Source organism: Coregonus lavaretus (genome assembly GCF_964263955.1).
Source record: "Coregonus lavaretus genome assembly, chromosome: 29".
In the NCBI taxonomy this organism is placed as follows: domain Eukaryota; kingdom Metazoa; phylum Chordata; class Actinopteri; order Salmoniformes; family Salmonidae; genus Coregonus; species Coregonus lavaretus.
In genome coordinates, this window is record NC_140016.1 from 3,297,735 (window position 1) to 3,315,804 (window position 18,070).

Genomic DNA, 18,070 nt, shown 5'->3' on the forward strand with positions numbered 1-18,070 from the left:
CATGAGAACATTTTGCCACTGTGTCAACAGTGGACTAATGAAAACAAATACAAAAAAAAACGGTTTGGAGTGGAATATTCCTTTTTTAAGAATCATCATGTTTTATATCCCTGTCCAACAGCAGAGTGGGAAAGCCCCAGAGAAGGAGAAAGCCCCGGCCAAGCCCTGTGACCCAGAGGCCTATGAGAAGAAAATCAAGCTTCTAGAGAAGCAGAGGAAAGACGTGAGTCCCTCTCCTCTCAACGTTACATCAGGTGTCCTCTTTTACATATGGAAAGGTCTTTGTGAAAAATGTGGAATTTGCGGCTCAAATGACACCCTATTCTATTTTTATAGTGCACTACTTTTGACCAGGGTCCATGGTAGTGCACTATATAGGGAATAGGGTGACATTTGGGACGCACATTTTTGATAAGGTGTCCTGTTTCCTTGTGGGGAAGTCTGTGCAAAATGTGTATATGACGTATTGGTTTCAGTTATATTTCTGTTGTGATGATGATGATGATGATGATGATGATGATGATGATGACAGGTACTGGATGTGAACAAGCAGTGGGATGTCCAGTGGAACTCTATGAAGTCACAGTTTGAACAGAAGGTATGTTCTCACACACTCTCACACACAGTCTTGTTTACTGTGTGTTCATCTAATAACCTGTGTGTGGTGATGGAAAAGGTGCAGTCGTGTGTGTGTGTGTGTGTGTGTGTGTGTGTGTGTGTGTGTGTGTGTGTGTGTGTGTGTGTACTTGGATGGCACCCAGGCTGTGTACGAGTCAACCACATGTTCTAGTCATACATCAGTCAGAAATCCCCTTACCTCTCGGGTACCCACTGTTCCTGCTGTGGTCCACACACTGAGAGACACACACACACACTGAGACACACACTGAGACACACACACACACACACACACATTGAGACACACACACACTGAGACACACACACACACACACACACACACACACACTGAGACACACGCCCACACAAACTCCAATGGCTCAGAGGTTTGACCCCATGTATCCTTGAGTCTAACCCCAAACTGCTCAACATATCGTTTTGTGTTATTCTGCTGGGTCTGAAATGATGATTCTGATCATCTGTTTGTCTCATTGAAAATACATACTCCCTGTTTTTAAAACAGTTTGAACCCCCCCCCCCCCCCTCCCCTCTCCCCTCCAATCAGATCACAGACCTGCGTCAGCGGCTGGCGGACTCCCAGAAGGCCGTGCAGGAGTTAGAGACGGAGCGAGAACAGAGGCAGCGGGACTACGATAAGAAGCTGCTGCTTGCCAAGTCCAAGATCGAGAACGTCCAGGTGAGAACGTACAGAAACCTAGTACCGACCCAACAATGTCCTCAAGACACATACAAACCCAACAACACACACTTACACGGAACATTTTTGCTGTGTGAGTGTGCAGTCTTCACTGCTATGAACACGTTAGTGACAACAGCTCCAACCCAGCCCACTCAGAATAGCCATGCTTCCTTGAGTATCTCTCACCTGTCTGTTTGTCACAATGACTGTATATGAATGGACTCAATAGCGCATTTGAACCCAAGGAAGTCATATATGTATGGAGACATAACATGCACAGATTAAGCTACTCCAGGAAGTGACGTTGCAGGCTAACTCAGTGCTGCCCCCTCTCATTGAGTATCTCAAGTTGAAGGCCAACCGGGGTACTGCAGGCTGCCAGTAGCAACTGAATTATCCTGATAACTTCTGTGTGCGTTTTTTATTTATTTTTTATCAGTTCAAGGAAATACAGTACCAGTCAAAATTTTGGACACACCTACTCATTCAAGGGTTTTTCTTTATTTTTTTTACATTTTCTACATTGTAGAATAATAGTGAAGACATCAAAACAATTAAATAACATTTATGGAATCATGTAGTAACCAAAATATATTTGAGATTCTTCAAAGTAGTCACCCTTTGCCTTGATGACAGCTTTGCACACTCTTGGCATTCTCTCAACCAGCTTCATGAGGAATGCTTTTCCAACAATCTTGAAGGAGTTCCCTCATATGCTGAGCACTTGTTGGCTGCTTTTCCTTCACTCTGCGATCCGACTCATCCCAAACCATCTCAATTGGGTTGAGGTCAGGGGATTGTGGAGGCCAGGTCATCTGATGCAGCACTCCATCACTCTTCTTCTTGGTCAAATAGCCCTTACGCAGTCTGGAGGTGTGTTGGGTCATTGTCCTGTTGAAAAACAAATGATAGTCCCACTAAGCGCAAACCAGATGGGATGGCGTATTGCTGCAGAATGCTGTGGTAGCCATGCTGGTTAGTTGTGCATTGAATTCTAAATAAATCACAGACTGTGTCACCAGCAAAGCACCATCACACCTCATCCATGCTTCACGGTGAGAACCACACATGTGGAGATCATATGGACTTGGTCTTTTACCAAATAGGGCTATCTTCTGTATACCCCCCCCCCCCCCCCCCCCCCCCTACCTTGTCACAACACAACTGATTGGCTCAAACGCATTAAATCTTAAATTAACTTTTAAGAAGGCACACCTGTTAATTGAAATGCATTTTGGTTGAAAGAATAGCCACTGTACTGTCTCCTGGTCTGGCCTTACAGAGCATCACATTTCTGCTTACAGGAAGTTACTTAATTGGGGGTCATAAGGTTGAATCTTCCCAAATTGTACATATTTGTGACCGGGGGACCGTCATGACCCAGCAATGAAATTTGAAGTAAATTGACCCAAAGGCATTTTTACCTCCATTGGTCTAGATTCTGAAGAGGATATTGGTCTATTTACTTGAAACTGTCTGCCGGCCGGCCTGTCGGTCTGTCTGCCTGCCTGCTGGTCGGCCTGTCTGCCTGCCGGCCGGTCTGCCTGCCTGCCGGTTGGCCTGTCTGCCTGCCTGCCGGTCGGCCTGTCTGTCTGCCTGCCTGCCGGTCGGTCTGTGGGAGAGACAAGGGCGAGAGAGATCAAAATCACATTTTGTCACATGCGCCGAATAACCCAACAGGTGTAGACTTTACCGTGAAATGTTTAGTTATGAGCCCTTAACCAACAACGCAGAGTTAAAAAGTAAGACAATAGTAACACAAAATAACAATAATGAGGCTATATACAAGGAGTACCAGTACTGAGTCAATGTGCAGGGTTACCAGGTAGTAATGAGGCTATATACAAGGAGTACCAGTACTGAGTCAATGTGCAGGGTTACCAGGTAGTAATGAGGCTATATACAAGGAGTACCAGTACTGAGTCAATGTGCAGGGTTACCAGGTAGTAATGAGGCTATATACAAGGAGTACCAGTACTGAGTCAATGTGCAGGGTTACCAGGTAGTAATGAGGCTATATACAAGGAGTACCAGTACTGAGTCAATGTGCAGGGTTACCAGGTAGTAATGAGGCTATATACAAGGAGTACCAGTACTGAGTCAATGTGCAGGGTTACCAGGTAGTAATGAGGCTATATACAAGGAGTACCAGTACTGAGTCAATGTGCAGGGTTACCAGGTAGTAATGAGGCTATATACAAGGAGTACCAGTACTGAGTCAATGTGCAGGGTTACCAGGTAGTAATGAGGCTATATACAAGGAGTACCAGTACTGAGTCAATGTGCAGGGTTACCAGGTAGTAATGAGGCTATATACAAGGAGTACCAGTACTGAGTCAATGTGCAGGGTTACCAGGTAGTTGAGGTAATATGTACATGTGGGTAGGGTTAAAAGTGACTAGGCAATCAGGATAGATAATAAACAGAGCAGGAGCAGCGTATGTGAAGAGTGTGTGTGTGTGTGTGTGTGTGTGTGTGTGTGTGTGTGTGTGTGTGTGTGTGTGTGTGTGTGTGTGTGTGTGTGTGTGTGTGTGTGTGTGTGTGTGTGTGTGTGTGTGTGTGTGTGTGTGTGTGTGTGTGTGTGTGTGTGTGTGTGTGTTAGGGCTGACCACAATTAGCCGACTGGTCGATTGTTTGGTCGACCGAGATTTCTTTAGTCGAGTGATCTTATTATTTTTTTGACACACACGACACATGGGGTGTAATCATTAAGCCGATTCTGTTGCCAAACTTTTCTTAAACTGAAGCAAACTGAACAAAACGGGGACCTACCTGAACTTGTCTAATAGACACTGGTTTTTGCTCTGTTTGCTTCCGTTTGGTTCATGAACGGTAAACGGTTTCCGTGATGAATACACCCCTGTCTGATTCGCTCCCGTCTCAGTGGACTAATCCATTGCGGAGGCCGCGGGGATGGCACAGTCCATCACTCTAAGACATACAGTGCATTCGGAAAGTATTCAGACCCCTTGACCTTTTCCACATTTTGTTACGTTACAGCCTTGTTCTAAAATGGATTAAATCATTTTTTTCCCTCATCAATCTACACACAATACCCCATAATGACAAAGCAAGAACAGGTTTTTTGAAATGTTTGCAAATGTATTAAAAATACAAACGGAAATATCACATTTACATAAGTAGATTTACCCTTTAGTCAGTACTTTGTTGAAGAACCTTTGGCAGCGATTACAGCCTTGAGTCTTCTTGGGTATGACGCTACAAGCTTGGCACACCTGTATTTGGGGAGTTTCTCCCGTTCTTCTCTGCAGATCCTCTCAAGCTCTGTCAGGTTGGATGGGGAGCGTCGCTGCACAGCTATTTTCAGGTCTCTACAGGGCTATAGACGAGTACTGAGTCAATGGGCAGGGATACCAGGTAGTTTAGATAATTGACGAAATATTCACATGTACGGTGCCTTCAAAGTATTCATACCCCTTCACTTAATCCACATTTTGGGTTACAGCCGGAATTCAAAATGGATGTAAAAAAAAAAAGTTTTTAGAAATGTTTGCTAATTTACATATATATATTAAATATCTAATTTACGTAAGTAGTCACATCCCTGAGTCAATACTTTGTAGAAGCACCTTTGGCAGTGATTACAGCTGAGTCTTTCTGGGTAAGTCTCTAAGTGCTTTCCACACCTGGATTGTGCAACATTTGCCGTTTTATTCTCATCAAAATTCTTCAAGCTCTGTCAAATTGGTTGTTGATCATCGCTAGACAACCATTTTCAGGTCTTGCCATAGATTTGCAACTAGATTTAAGTCAAAAACTGTAACTAGGCCACTCAGGAACATTCAGTGTCTTCTTGGTAAGCAACTCCAGTGTATATTTGGCCTTGTGTTTTAGGTTATTGTCCTGCTGAAAGGGTGAATTCATCTCCCAGTGTCTGGTGGAAAGCAGACTGAACCAGGTTTTCCTCTAAGATTTTGGCAGTGTTTGCTCCATTCCGTTTATTTTATATCCTGACAAACGTCCCAGTCCTTAATGATTACAAGCATACCCATAACATGATGCAGCCACCACTATGCTTGAAAATATGGAGAGTGGTACTCAGTAATGTGTTGGATTTGCCCCAAACATAACGCTTCATATTCAGGACAAAAAGTTAATTGCTTTGCCACATCTTTTGCAGTACTACTTTAGTGCCTGGTTGCAAACAGGATGCATGTTTTAGAATATTTGTATTCTGTACAGGCATCCTTATTTTCACTCTGTCAATTAGGTTAATATTGTGGAGTAGCTACAATGTGGTTGATACATCCTCAGCTTTCTCCTGTCACAGCCATTCAACTCTGTAACTGTTTTAAAGTCACCATTGGCCTCATCGTAAAATCCCTGAGCGGTTTCCTTCCTCTCCAGCAACTGAGTTAGGAAGGACGCCTGTACCTTTGTAGTGTATTGATACATCATCCAAAGTGCATTGAATAACTTCACCATGCTCAAAGGGATATTCAATGTCTGCTTTCTTTCTCCCCCCATCTGCCAATAGGTGCCCTTCTTAGCGAGGAATTGGAAAACCTCCCTGGTCTTTGTGGTTGAATCTGTGTTTGAAATTGAGGGACCTTACAGATAATTGTATGTGTGGGGTACAGAGATGAGGCAGTCATTCAAAAATCATGTTAAACACTATTATTGCACACAGAGTGAGTCCATGCAACTTTATTATGTGAATTGTTTTGCAAATGTTGACTCCTGAACTTAGTTAGTCTTGCCATAACAAAGGGGTTGAATACTGATTGACTCAAGACATTTCAGCTTTTAATTTTTAAATAATTAGTTAACATTTCTTAAAACATAATTCCACTTTGACATTATGGGGTGTTGTGTGTAGGCCAGTGACAAAAATCTAAATGTTATCAATTTTAAATTAAGGCTGTAACACAACAAAATGTATGTAGTCTGTGTGTGTTGGGAGTGTCAGTGTGTGGGTAGAGTCCAGCGAGTGTGCATAGAGCCGGTGCAAGAGTCTGCAAAACAAAATGGGGGGCCAATGTAAATAGTCCAGGTAGCCATTTGATTAACTGTTCAGCAGTCTAATGGCTTGGGGGGTAGAAGCTGTTCAGGAGCCTTTTGGTCCCAGACAAAGGGGACCGCTTGCTGTGCGGTAGCAGAGAGAACTGGGTTGTGGTAACCTTACCCTCTGTAGCACCGTATGATCAGTTGCCATACCAGGCGGTGACGCAGCCAGTCAAGATGCTCTTAATGGTCCAGCTGTAGAACATGTTAAGGATCTGAGGCCACATGCCAAATATTTTCAGCTCCCTGAGGGGGAAGAAGCATTGTTGTGCGCTCTTTTCATGACTGTGTTGGTGTGTTTGGACCATGATAGATCCTTTAGTGATGTGGACACCGAGGAACTTTGAAGCTCTCGACCTGCTCCAAAACAGCCCCGTCGATGTGAATGGGGGCGTTCAACCCTCTTTCCTGTAGTCCTCGATCAGCTCATTTGTCTTGCTGATGTAGAGGGGGAGAGAGAGAGAGTCAACAGACAGACCAGTTGGAGGAGGGACGGGAGAGGGACAGTGGGTGAAAGGAGTGGGAGGGAGAGAATGAGAGGGGGAATAAGGAGTGAGAGAGAGGAGGGGGAGAGTGAGAGAGACCGACATGAGGTAAATGATAAGTACGTCAACCCTGTGACATCTTTTCCCATTGACTGAAATGTACTGAGAAAAACATCAGCTACTATGACATTTGACCTTTTTTGCGAAACATGCCAGGATGACTGTTTCCTATGATATGATGTTGGCCAAACCCGGACGACGCTGGGCCAATTGTGCGCCGCCCTATGGGACTCCCGATCACGGCCGGTTGTGATACAGCCTGGAATCGAACCAGGGGGTCTGTAGTGACGCCTCAAGCACTGAGATGCAGTGCCTTAGACCGCTGTGCCACTCGGTCTGTAGTGACGCCTCAAGCACTGAGATGCAGTGCCTTAGACCGCCGCGCCACTCGGTCTGTAGTGACGCCTCAAGCACTGAGATGCAGTGCCTTAGACCGCTGCGCCACTCGGTCTGTAGTGACGCCTCAAGCACTGAGATGCAGTGCCTTAGACCGCTGCGCCACTCGGTCTGTAGTGACGCCTCAAGCACTGAGATGCAGTGCCTTAGACCGCCGCGCCACTCGGTCTGTAGTGACGCCTCAAGCACTGAGATGCAGTGCCTTAGACTGCCGCGCCACTCGGTCTGTAGTGACGCCTCTAGCACTGAGATGCAGTGCCTTAGACCGCCGTGCCACTCGGTCTGTAGTGACGCCTCAAGCACTGAGATGCAGTGCCTTAGACCGCCGCGCCACTCGGTCTGTAGTGACGCCTCAAGCACTGAGATGCAGTGCCTTAGACTGCCGCGCCACTCGGTCTGTAGTGACGCCTCTAGCACTGAGATGCAGTGCCTTAGACCGCTGTGCCACTCGGTCTGTAGTGACGCCTCAAGCACTGAGATGCAGTGCCTTAGACTGCCGCAACACTCGGTCTGTAGTGACGCCTCTAGCACTGAGATGCAGTGCCTTAGACCGCTGTGCCACTCGGTCTGTAGTGACGCCTCAAGCACTGAGATGCAGTGCCTTAGACCGCCGCGCCACTCGGGAGCCCAGAGTGGAACATTACTCATCAGACTTTCACAGTCTGGATTAAACTGTGAATGAACTCTGAAAAAGTGGAGTTGAAGCAGGTTGTGAAATGATTGTGGTAATGTTGTGCCAATGTTGTTTTGAATGTTTTCAGGGGGAGAAGGAGTGTCTGAACTCTGAGACCACAGAGTTGAAGCAGAAGGTTCGTTACCTGCAGGATCAGCTGCTGCCCCTCAGTAAACAGAGAGAGTGCCAGGAGAAGGAGATCCAGCGCCTCAACAGGGTCACTACAGTCTATGTGCTGTGTCTGTGTGTGCTGTGTCTGCGTGTGCTCTGTCTGTGTGTGTGTGTGTGTGTGCTGTGTCTGTGTGTGTGTGCTCTGTCTGTCTGTGTGTGTGCTGTGTCTGTCTGTGTGTCTGTTTGTGTGTGGTCTGTCTGTCTGTGTGTGTGTGTGCTCTGTCTGTCTGTGTGTGTGTGTGCTGTGTCTGTCTGTGTGTCTGTCTGTCTGTGTCTGTCTGTGTGTGTGTGTGCTGTGTCTGTCTGTCTGTGTGTCTGTCTGTCTGTCTGTGTCTGTCTGTGTCTGTCTGTGTGTGTGTGCTCTGTCTGTGTGTGTCTGTCTGTGTGTGTGTGCTGTGTCTGTCTGTCTGTCTGTCTGTGTGTCTGTACGTACCGTGTGTGTTGTGACTTACTGTCTCCCCCTGCCACCCTTCAGGCTCTAGAGAAGGCCCTGAACCTGCACCCTCCCCCCTCCTCCCACCAGCCACCGGGCCAGGGCGCCAGTGGTAACCACGGTAACCACGACGACGGGGCTAGTAACTTGAGGAGGCAGGAGCTGCTCACTCAGATAGCAGTGTTAAAGGAACAGGTCAGTCTGACACTTCCTGAGATCATTGATCCATTTCAGTGATTGGCTACATTTCACCTACCTGGTGTCCATCTTATTACCCGAGGTAATCATCATCCCTCACCATCTTAGTTCCCGAGGTAATCATCATCCCTCACCATCTTAGTTCCCTAGGTAATCATCATCCCTCACCATCTTAGTTCCCGAGGTAATCATCATCCCTCACCATCTTAGTTCCCGAGGTAATCATCATCCCTCACCATCTTAGTTCCCGAGGTAATCATCATCCCTCACCAACTTAGTTCCCGAGGTAATCATCATCCCTCACCATCTTAGTTCCCTAGGTAATCATCATCCCTCACCATCTTAGTTCCCGAGGTAATCATCATCCCTCACCATCTTAGTTCCCGAGGTAATCATCATCCCTCACCAACTTAGTTCCCGAGGTAATCATCATCCCTCACCAACTTAGTTCCCGAGGTAATCATCATCCCTCACCAACTTAGTTCCCGAGGTAATCATCATCCCTCACCAACTTAGTTCCCGAGGTAATCATCATCCCTCACCATCTTAGTTCCCGAGGTAATCATCATCCCTCACCATCTTAGTTCCCGAGGTAATCATCATCCCTCACCATCTTAGTACCCGAGGTAATCATCATCCCTCACCATCTTAGTTCCCGAGGTAATCATCATCCCTCACCAACTTAGTTCCCGAGGTAATCATCATCCCTCACCATCTTAGTTCCCGAGGTAATCATCATCCCTCACCATCTTAGTTCCCGAGGTAATCATCATCCCTCACCATCTTAGTTCCCGAGGTAATCATCATCCCTCACCAACTTAGTTCCCGAGGTAATCATCATCCCTCACCAACTTAGTTCCCGAGGTAATCATCATCCCTCACCATCTTAGTTCCCGAGGTAATCATCATCCCTCACCAACTTAGTTCCCGAGGTAATCATCATCCCTCACCATCTTAGTTCCCGAGGTAATCATCATCCCTCACCATCTTAGTTCCCGAGGTAATCATCATCCCTCACCATCTTAGTTCCCGAGGTAATCATCATCCCTCACCATCTTAGTTCCCGAGGTAATCATCATCCCTCACCATCTTAGTTCCCGAGGTAATCATCATCCCTCACCAACTTAGTTCCCGAGGTAATCATCATCCCTCACCAACTTAGTTCCCGAGGTAATCATCATCCCTCACCAACTTAGTTCCCGAGGTAATCATCATCCCTCACCAACTTAGTTCCCGAGGTAATCATCATCCCTCACCATCTTAGTTCCCGAGGTAATCATCATCCCTCACCATCTTAGTTCCCGAGGTAATCATCATCCCTCACCATCTTAGTTCCCGAGGTAATCATCATCCCTCACCAACTTAGTTCCAGAGGTAATCATCATCCCTCACCAACTTAGTTCCCGAGGTAATCATCATCCCTCACCAACTTAGTTCCCGAGGTAATCATCATCCCTCACCATCTTAGTTCCCGAGGTAATAATCATCCCTCACCATCTTAGTTCCCGAGGTAATCATCATCCCTCACCAACTTAGTTCCAGAGGTAATCATCATCCCTCACCAACTTAGTTCCCGAGGTAATCATCATCCCTCACCAACTTAGTTCCCGAGGTAATCATCATCCCTCACCATCTTAGTTCCCGAGGTAATAATCATCCCTCACCATCTTAGTTCCCGAGGTAATCATCATCCCTCACCAACTTAGTTCATTTACATTTTAGTCATTTAGCAGATGCTCTTATCCAGAGCGACTTAGTTAGTGAGTGCATACATTATTTTTTTTAGTTTTCATACTGGCCCCCCGTGGGAATCGAACAAGGTAATCATCATCCCTCACCAACTTAGTTCCCGAGGTAATAATCATCCCTTTGCTGTATCTCCTCTCTCAGGTGAAGATCTTTGAGGAAGACTTTAGGAAAGAGCGGAGCGACAGGGAACGAATGAACGAGGAAAAGGAGGACTTGAGGAGACAGGTGGAGAGGCTGCAGGGTCAGATGACCAACCTCACCAATCAGGTTAGGAGCTGCTTTCTGCTAGGGGCTGTGTCCTAAATAGCACCCTATTCCATATGTAGTGCACTACCCTACGGGTCCTGGTCAAAAGTAGTGCACTGAATAGGGAATAGGGTGCCACTTGGGACACACTGTTTCACAGCACTTTGCATTGAATAGGGAGGTTCTCATCTCCTCCCACCTCCGTGTGTTGGTTTTTCCTGACGGGTTCATCCATTTCTGTTGGGTTTGTTCCTCCGTCAGCTTCTCCAGGCCCAGAACGAGTGTCAGAGAGAGAGAACAGAGAGATGCAAGCTGGAGAGACTACAGATGCAGCATCATAAACAGGTACTGTAGTCACCAGGCCTCAGTCCCTTCTCACCTCCCACTATAGACAGGTTTAGCTTGGCTTCAAGTGGCTGCGGTGACCCTAGTCCATTAGCACAGGTATTATAGGCTAACCCCCTCAGTCCGACAGACAGACAGACAGACAGACAGACCTACCTACCTACCTACCTACCTACCTTGTCTTCTCATGGCTGTGGTGGTAAACCTATCAGACTAGTTCCCCCTAGCTGAAGTAATGATGGCAATGGGATGGATTTTCTCCTGATTGGGTAAGTACAAATGGCTGTGTGCTGTGCTTCGCTTCCATCCAGTCTGTTTGAGGAGCACCAACTCGGGCTGTGCTTTACTCTCAAACTAGTGGAACATTCCTCTGCCTGGCTGAAAACAACCCCTCCGTATTTGCAGACGTAGATCAACTAGATCTGTTGCATAAATCCAAGTGACTGGGCGCTGTGCTTCCTCTACCTGGCTGCTTGCCCTGTCTTACTCTACTCTGACCGGGGTTACCGAGGCGTGTGTCCCTGTGTTCCCTGGTAGGGCCAGCAGCAGGAGAGGCGTACCTCAGACCCCTCCTCGGGCACCGTGAACGGCCCTCTGAGTCCTCCCTACTGTTGTCCCTTTGTGCAGGTGGCTCCAGGAGGTGCCCAGGGGCTGGACGGCTGGCCAACACACTTCCCCCCCAGGATACCCAACAACGCAGCCAGCGTAGCGCCACCGGGACGTAGCGACTTCCCACCCCTCACACCGGTAAGGGTCCATGTCACAATAGATCTATTAGTGCAAACTGTAGCAAAAATTGTTTTGCAATGGAAAGCCAAAATAAGTGTTTCTTATTGGACTGGTTCAGGTAGTCCATCCCCATTTTCGTTCCATTTTATTCCGTTTGTTTTCCTAGTGGATATGACCCAGTTACCCAATCCCAAATGGACCCCTAGCCACCACTCCAAATGGACCCCTAGCCACCACTCCAAATGGACCCCTAGCCACCACTCCAAATGGACCCCTAGCCACCACTCCTAATGGACCCCTAGCCACCACTCCAAATGGACCCCTAGCCACCACTCCAAATGGACCCCTAGCCACCACTCCAAATGGACCCCTAGCCACCACTCCAAATGGACCCCTAGCCACCACTCCAAATGGACCCCTAGCCACCACTCCGAGATCATAGCTACTGACAGAGGAGCTTTTTCCCCTTGTCACTATCCCAAATGGACCCCTAGCCACCACTCCGAGATCATAGCTACTGACAGAGGAGCTTTTTCCCCTTGTCACTATCCCTAATGGACCCCTAGCCACCACTCCGAGATCATAGCTACTGACAGAGGAGCTTTTTCCCCTTGTCACTATCCCTAATGGACCCCTAGCCACCACTCCGAGATCATAGCTACTGACAGAGGAGCTTTTTCCCCTTGTCACTATCCCTAATGGACCCCTAGCCACCACTCCGAGATCATAGCTACTGACAGAGGAGCTTTTTCCCCTTGTCACTATCCCTAATGGACCCCTAGCCACCACTCCGAGATCATAGCTACTGACAGAGGAGCTTTTTCCCCTTGTCACTATCCCTAATGGACCCCTAGCCACCACTCCGAGATCATAGCTACTGACAGAGGAGCTTTTTCCCCTTGTCACTATCCCTAATGGACCCCTAGCCACCACTCTGAGATCATAGCTACTGACAGAGGAGCTTTTTCCCCTTGTCACTATCCCTAATGGACCCCTAGCCACCACTCCGAGATCATAGCTACTGACAGAGGAGCTTTTTCCCCTTGTCACTATCCCTAATGGACCCCTAGCCACCACTCCGAGATCATAGCTACTGACAGAGGAGCTTTTTCCCCTTGTCACTATCCCTAATGGACCCCTAGCCACCACTCCGAGATCATAGCTACTGACAGAGGAGCTTTTTCCCCTTGTCACTATCCCTAATGGACCCCTAGCCACCACTCCGAGATCATAGCTACTGACAGAGGAGCATTTTCCCCTTGTCACTATCCCTAATGGACCCCTAGCCACCACTCCGAGATCATAGCTACTGACAGAGGAGCTTTTTCCCCTTGTCACTATCCCTAATGGACCCCTAGCCACCACTCCGAGATCATAGCTACTGACAGAGGAGCTTTTTCCCCTTGTCACTATCCCAAATGGACCCCTAGCCACCACTCCGAGATCATAGCTACTGACAGAGGAGCTTTTTCCCCTTGTCACTATCCCAAATGGACCCCTAGCCACCACTCCGAGATCATAGCTACTGACAGAGGAGCTTTTTCCCCTTGTCACTATCCCTAATGGACCCCTAGCCACCACTCCGAGATCATAGCTACTGACAGAGGAGCTTTTTCCCCTTGTCACTATCCCAAATGGACCCCTAGCCACCACTCCTAGATCATAGCTACTGACAGAGGAGCTTTTTCCCCTTGTCACTATCCCTAATGGACCCCTAGCCACCACTCCGAGATCATAGCTACTGACAGAGGAGCTTTTTCCCCTTGTCACTATCCCTAATGGACCCCTAGCCACCACTCCGAGATCATAGCTACTGACAGAGGAGCTTTTTCCCCTTGTCACTATCCCTAATGGACCCCTAGCCACCACTCCGAGATCATAGCTACTGACAGAGGAGCTTTTTCTCCTTGTCACTATCCCTAATGGACCCCTAGCCACCACTCCGAGATCATAGCTACTGACAGAGGAGCTTTTTCCCCTTGTCACTATCCCTAATGGACCCCTAGCCACCACTCCGAGATCATAGCTACTGACAGAGGAGCTTTTTCCCCTTGTCACTATCCCTAATGGACCCCTAGCCACCACTCCGAGATCATAGCTACTGACAGAGGAGCTTTTTCCCCTTGTCACTATCCCTAATGGACCCCTAGCCACCACTCCGAGATCATAGCTACTGACAGAGGAGCTTTTTCCCCTTGTCACTATCCCTAATGGACCCCTAGCCACCACTCCGAGATCATAGCTACTGACAGAGGAGCTTTTTCCCCTTGTCACTATCCCTAATGGACCCCTAGCCACCACTCCGAGATCATAGCTACTGACAGAGGAGCTTTTTCCCCTTGTCACTATCCCTAATGGACCCCTAGCCACCACTCCGAGATCATAGCTACTGACAGAGGAGCTTTTTCCCCTTGTCACTATCCCTAATGGACCCCTAGCCACCACTCCGAGATCATAGCTACTGACAGAGGAGCTTTTTCCCCTTGTCACTATCCCTAATGGACCCCTAGCCACCACTCTGAGATCATAGCTACTGACAGAGGAGCTTTTTCCCCTTGTCACTATCCCAAATGGACCCCTAGCCACCACTCCGAGATCATAGCTACTGACAGAGGAGCTTTTTCCCCTTGTCACTATCCCTAATGGACCCCTAGCCACCACTCCGAGATCATAGCTACTGACAGAGGAGCTTTTTCCCCTTGTCACTATCCCAAATGGACCCCTAGCCACCACTCCTAGATCATAGCTACTGACAGAGGAGCTTTTTCCCCTTGTCACTATCCCTAATGGACCCCTAGCCACCACTCCTAGATCATAGCTACTGACAGAGGAGCTTTTTCCCCTTGTCACTATCCCTAATGGACCCCTAGCCACCACTCCGAGATCATAGCTACTGACAGAGGAGCTTTTTCCCCTTGTCACTATCCCTAATGGACCCCTAGCCACCACTCCGAGATCATAGCTACTGACAGAGGAGCTTTTTCCCCTTGTCACTATCCCTAATGGACCCCTAGCCACCACTCCGAGATCATAGCTACTGACAGAGGAGCTTTTTCCCCTTGTCACTATCCCTAATGGACCCCGAGCCACCACTCCGAGATCATAGCTACTGACAGAGGAGCTTTTTCCCCTTGTCACTATCCCTAATGGACCCCTAGCCACCACTCCGAGATCATAGCTACTGACAGAGGAGCTTTTTCCCCTTGTCACTATACAGCTACTTGCTCTTTGGAAGCTTAGGCCGGGTTACCGTAAAGCACTTTGTGACCATTTGTGTAAAAAGGACTATATGAATAAAATGTGATTGACTGACGTTGTGCTCTCTGTTCTGCTCTGCTCTGCTCTGCTCTGCTCTGTTCTGTTCTGTTCTGTTCTGCTCTGTTCTGCTCTGCTCTGTTCTGCTCTGCTCTGTTCTGTTCTGCTCTGTTCTGCTCTGTTCTGTTCTGTTCTGCTCGGGTCAATCAGGGATTCCTGTGGCAGTCATCGGTCCCCCAGCCCAAAGGGTCCAGGGTGCCCGGAGGAGGAGCAGGGGACGGATCCAGACCACCTCCAGAGAACACGGGTACGCTGACACAACAGATGGCCTCGAAAAAAAAGGGTTGCAAACTTCCGGAGAACCTGGTTGGAAGATCACCCGGAATCAGGATGCATAAGCAGCAAATTCTGGATCCTCCAACCAGGATTTCTGGTTGGGAAAGTTACCAGAATATTCATATTTTTTTTCTCTCTCTCTCATCCATTCACAAATGGTCTCTTTCACTTGCCCACTCTCTCTCTCTCTCTCTCTCTCACTTTTTCTTTTGTTCTCTGAGTGACTGATTGTGTGATCAATGAGAGGTTAAACCTTTTCCTCTATTCTGTCTATAGATCAGTCCACAGCAACTGGGTTTGGAAAAAGAGAGCGACAGAATATTGACCCTGGAAAGCACTAAGGGCCTCCGCCGTTCGTTGTCTCGTTCCCTCACCATGGGGCTAGCTGGGTGGTAGCAGCATAAATCAGTTAGTGATTTGAACTATAATTTTCCTACTGAACTGTAGATATCCTGTTGTAATGTTGTTTATACTTGCCTTTTTATAAGCCTACTTGTGAAACAAACACTGTTTTCGCTATTCAGAAATATATTACATGAATATTATTATTTAGATATGTTTCTTTTTTTAACCTCATTCTTTTTTTTGGAGATTTAATATCTGCTTCGTATGATTCTATGCAGGAACTGAAGTCATCTGCGTAATAGGTTGAAATGATCCAAATATATTAATATTAAGACAATATACCCATGTGATTATCGGCTATTGACGATCGTTCCACTGCAAAGATGTAACCTTTTTACAAAGCTGTTTTGTTACTCGTAGGGTTAAGGGGTCAATTCACCCCATGTCAATAACAACCAATACTACTTGTATTCATTCCAACGATATATAATTATATAGGTAAATTGCCTTGGAATTGGAATCATAGAAATCGTAACCGTGGATGTTTCATTTCTGAGAATTTTTTTTCAGTACCATTTGGTGTTCTAGAACTGTACCATCAAGTGTAACTGTTCAAAAAGTGATTGTTATAATACATCAAACTTGGGAAGTGAATTTAGCTGGTATGTAATGCCAAAAAACATGGTTGTGGTGATTTTATTGATCATTTATTTATAATCTACTGTTTTGATGGTTGCATTGACTAAATGTAAATCACTTGTCTTTTAGTAATGCTGTTCTTTCTATGTCGTTAGTGTACTCCCAATATATTGTAGCTATTGACATCGTATGTTCGTAACACATACACGTACACACACCCTCCACAAGAGCACCTGATTGGCCAAAAATGACAATGTAATTTCAATGCAGCACCCTTTTTTTTTTTTTTTTGGATTGAATTGGTTAAAATTATTTGATCATCGATTCCAATATGTATTCACATCCTAAGGTAGACAAGTCCTCAACATATTTACCCCAAGGCTGTCCAGTCATATGTCTGGAGGATTGGGTCATAGGTCGTAGTGTAGCCAGCAGTCCCAATAGGTTTCCTTTCCTTCCCTACTGTTGACCGTTGATAGTACTACTGTAGGGTGTATTCCTGTTCTGGTTGCTGTAAACGTTAGCCTACCTGAGCGCTCTGCTAGCAGAGCATAGTCAGTATAATGTAGGATCTGTATGTGCTTTTAATGTGAATTTCTAATCGAGTTAACAGGGTATGATTGGTCTCCATCATATTGCTTTAACCTGTCAGTCATGTCCTTTTGCATCAGTCAGAGGCGAGGAAATGAAGTTTATTTTAAAACTGTGAGACTCGGCTAACCCTAAGGCTCCGTGTCATAGTCCGCAATACCTCAGTAACAGCACAGTGATAATCCACCTCAGCCAGACAAGGCTGCTTCCTAAATGGCACTCTATTCCCTAATATAGTGCACTACTCTTGGCCGAAGCTCCCGGGCCCTGGTCAAAAAGTAGTGCGCTATATAGTGAATAGGGTGCCGTTTGGGTCACGTTTCTGACTCCGCTTGGCTTCGGTCTCGATCCACCTCTAAGACCAGCGACTCCATACGAACGCCTATCTGTCTACAGTATCTATCCGACAGTCCTGTGAACCCCTGTGACACCGTCGAGAGCCCGCTTGAATTCCAAACCCAGCCCAGCCCTGTACCTTACCTTAACTCCAGGCAAAAGGTGGAGTTATTACCATTAGCTTATACCTTGCCAATGCTTTGATATCTCCACTAGTGTCTGGCGTTTATGGGGTTGATCACTATCCTAGAGCTCCAATCCTCCTGATGTGTGATTTGGTTTGGTGGTGAACTAATGTTCTGTATCTCCTCTGAATCAAACCAATAACTCAAACTTTTTTTTTTTTTTTTTTCAAGACGTTAGATTCCAGAATGGTCCAATAGTTGAATGGAGAAGTTGAATTGCACTTTGAAAGAAATGCTTTGTTTTCCTCTGGCAGTTGTCTTTTTCTGGTGTGTAGTTCTGGAGTTTTGCAGTAGGCAAAAGGACATTACTGATGTGATGAGACTTTTTGTATTTGACTGGCTTAATAAACATATCCTAAATGTCTTCGTGCATTTTACTCTGGTGGTTATTTTCATTTAAAGTTTTTGTTGTCTTTGTTTCAACTAAAAAAAAACAGATCCTCCTGACAACCCATTGTTGCCCTTAAGTCGACCTAGACATTTTGTGAAAGCATTTGAGTGGCCACACATACCACAGTGCATCATCGTTTACAGGAAGAAGAAGTTGGCACCACG

At 46.7% G+C, this 18,070-nt stretch overlaps 1 protein-coding gene across 8 annotated transcripts in view; it reads left to right on the plus strand.

The window, feature by feature from the left end:
• LOC311105100 (TNFAIP3-interacting protein 1-like) overlaps positions 1 to 17,879 on the plus strand; it is a 42,540-nt gene extending 24,661 nt beyond the window's left edge. For 3 of the 8 annotated variants that reach the window (XM_084147105.1, XM_084147104.1, XM_084147102.1), the window contains exons 9-18: positions 122 to 223; positions 533 to 598; positions 1,184 to 1,315; positions 8,046 to 8,174; positions 8,604 to 8,756; positions 10,650 to 10,775; positions 11,016 to 11,099; positions 11,637 to 11,846; positions 15,294 to 15,390; positions 15,696 to 17,879. In XM_084147105.1, the coding sequence (XP_084003231.1) occupies positions 122 to 223; positions 533 to 598; positions 1,184 to 1,315; positions 8,046 to 8,174; positions 8,604 to 8,756; positions 10,650 to 10,775; positions 11,016 to 11,099; positions 11,637 to 11,846; positions 15,294 to 15,390; positions 15,696 to 15,760 (1,164 nt within the window). In that variant the 3' untranslated portion in view covers positions 15,761 to 17,879. The remainder of the gene's footprint in view (positions 1 to 121; positions 224 to 532; positions 599 to 1,183; positions 1,316 to 8,045; positions 8,175 to 8,603; positions 8,757 to 10,649; positions 10,776 to 11,015; positions 11,100 to 11,636; positions 11,847 to 15,293; positions 15,391 to 15,695) is intronic. The other 5 variants (XM_084147109.1, XM_084147107.1, XM_084147106.1 and 2 more) reach the window with 3 other exon arrangements.
• The last annotated feature ends 191 nt before the right edge of the window (positions 17,880 to 18,070 follow it).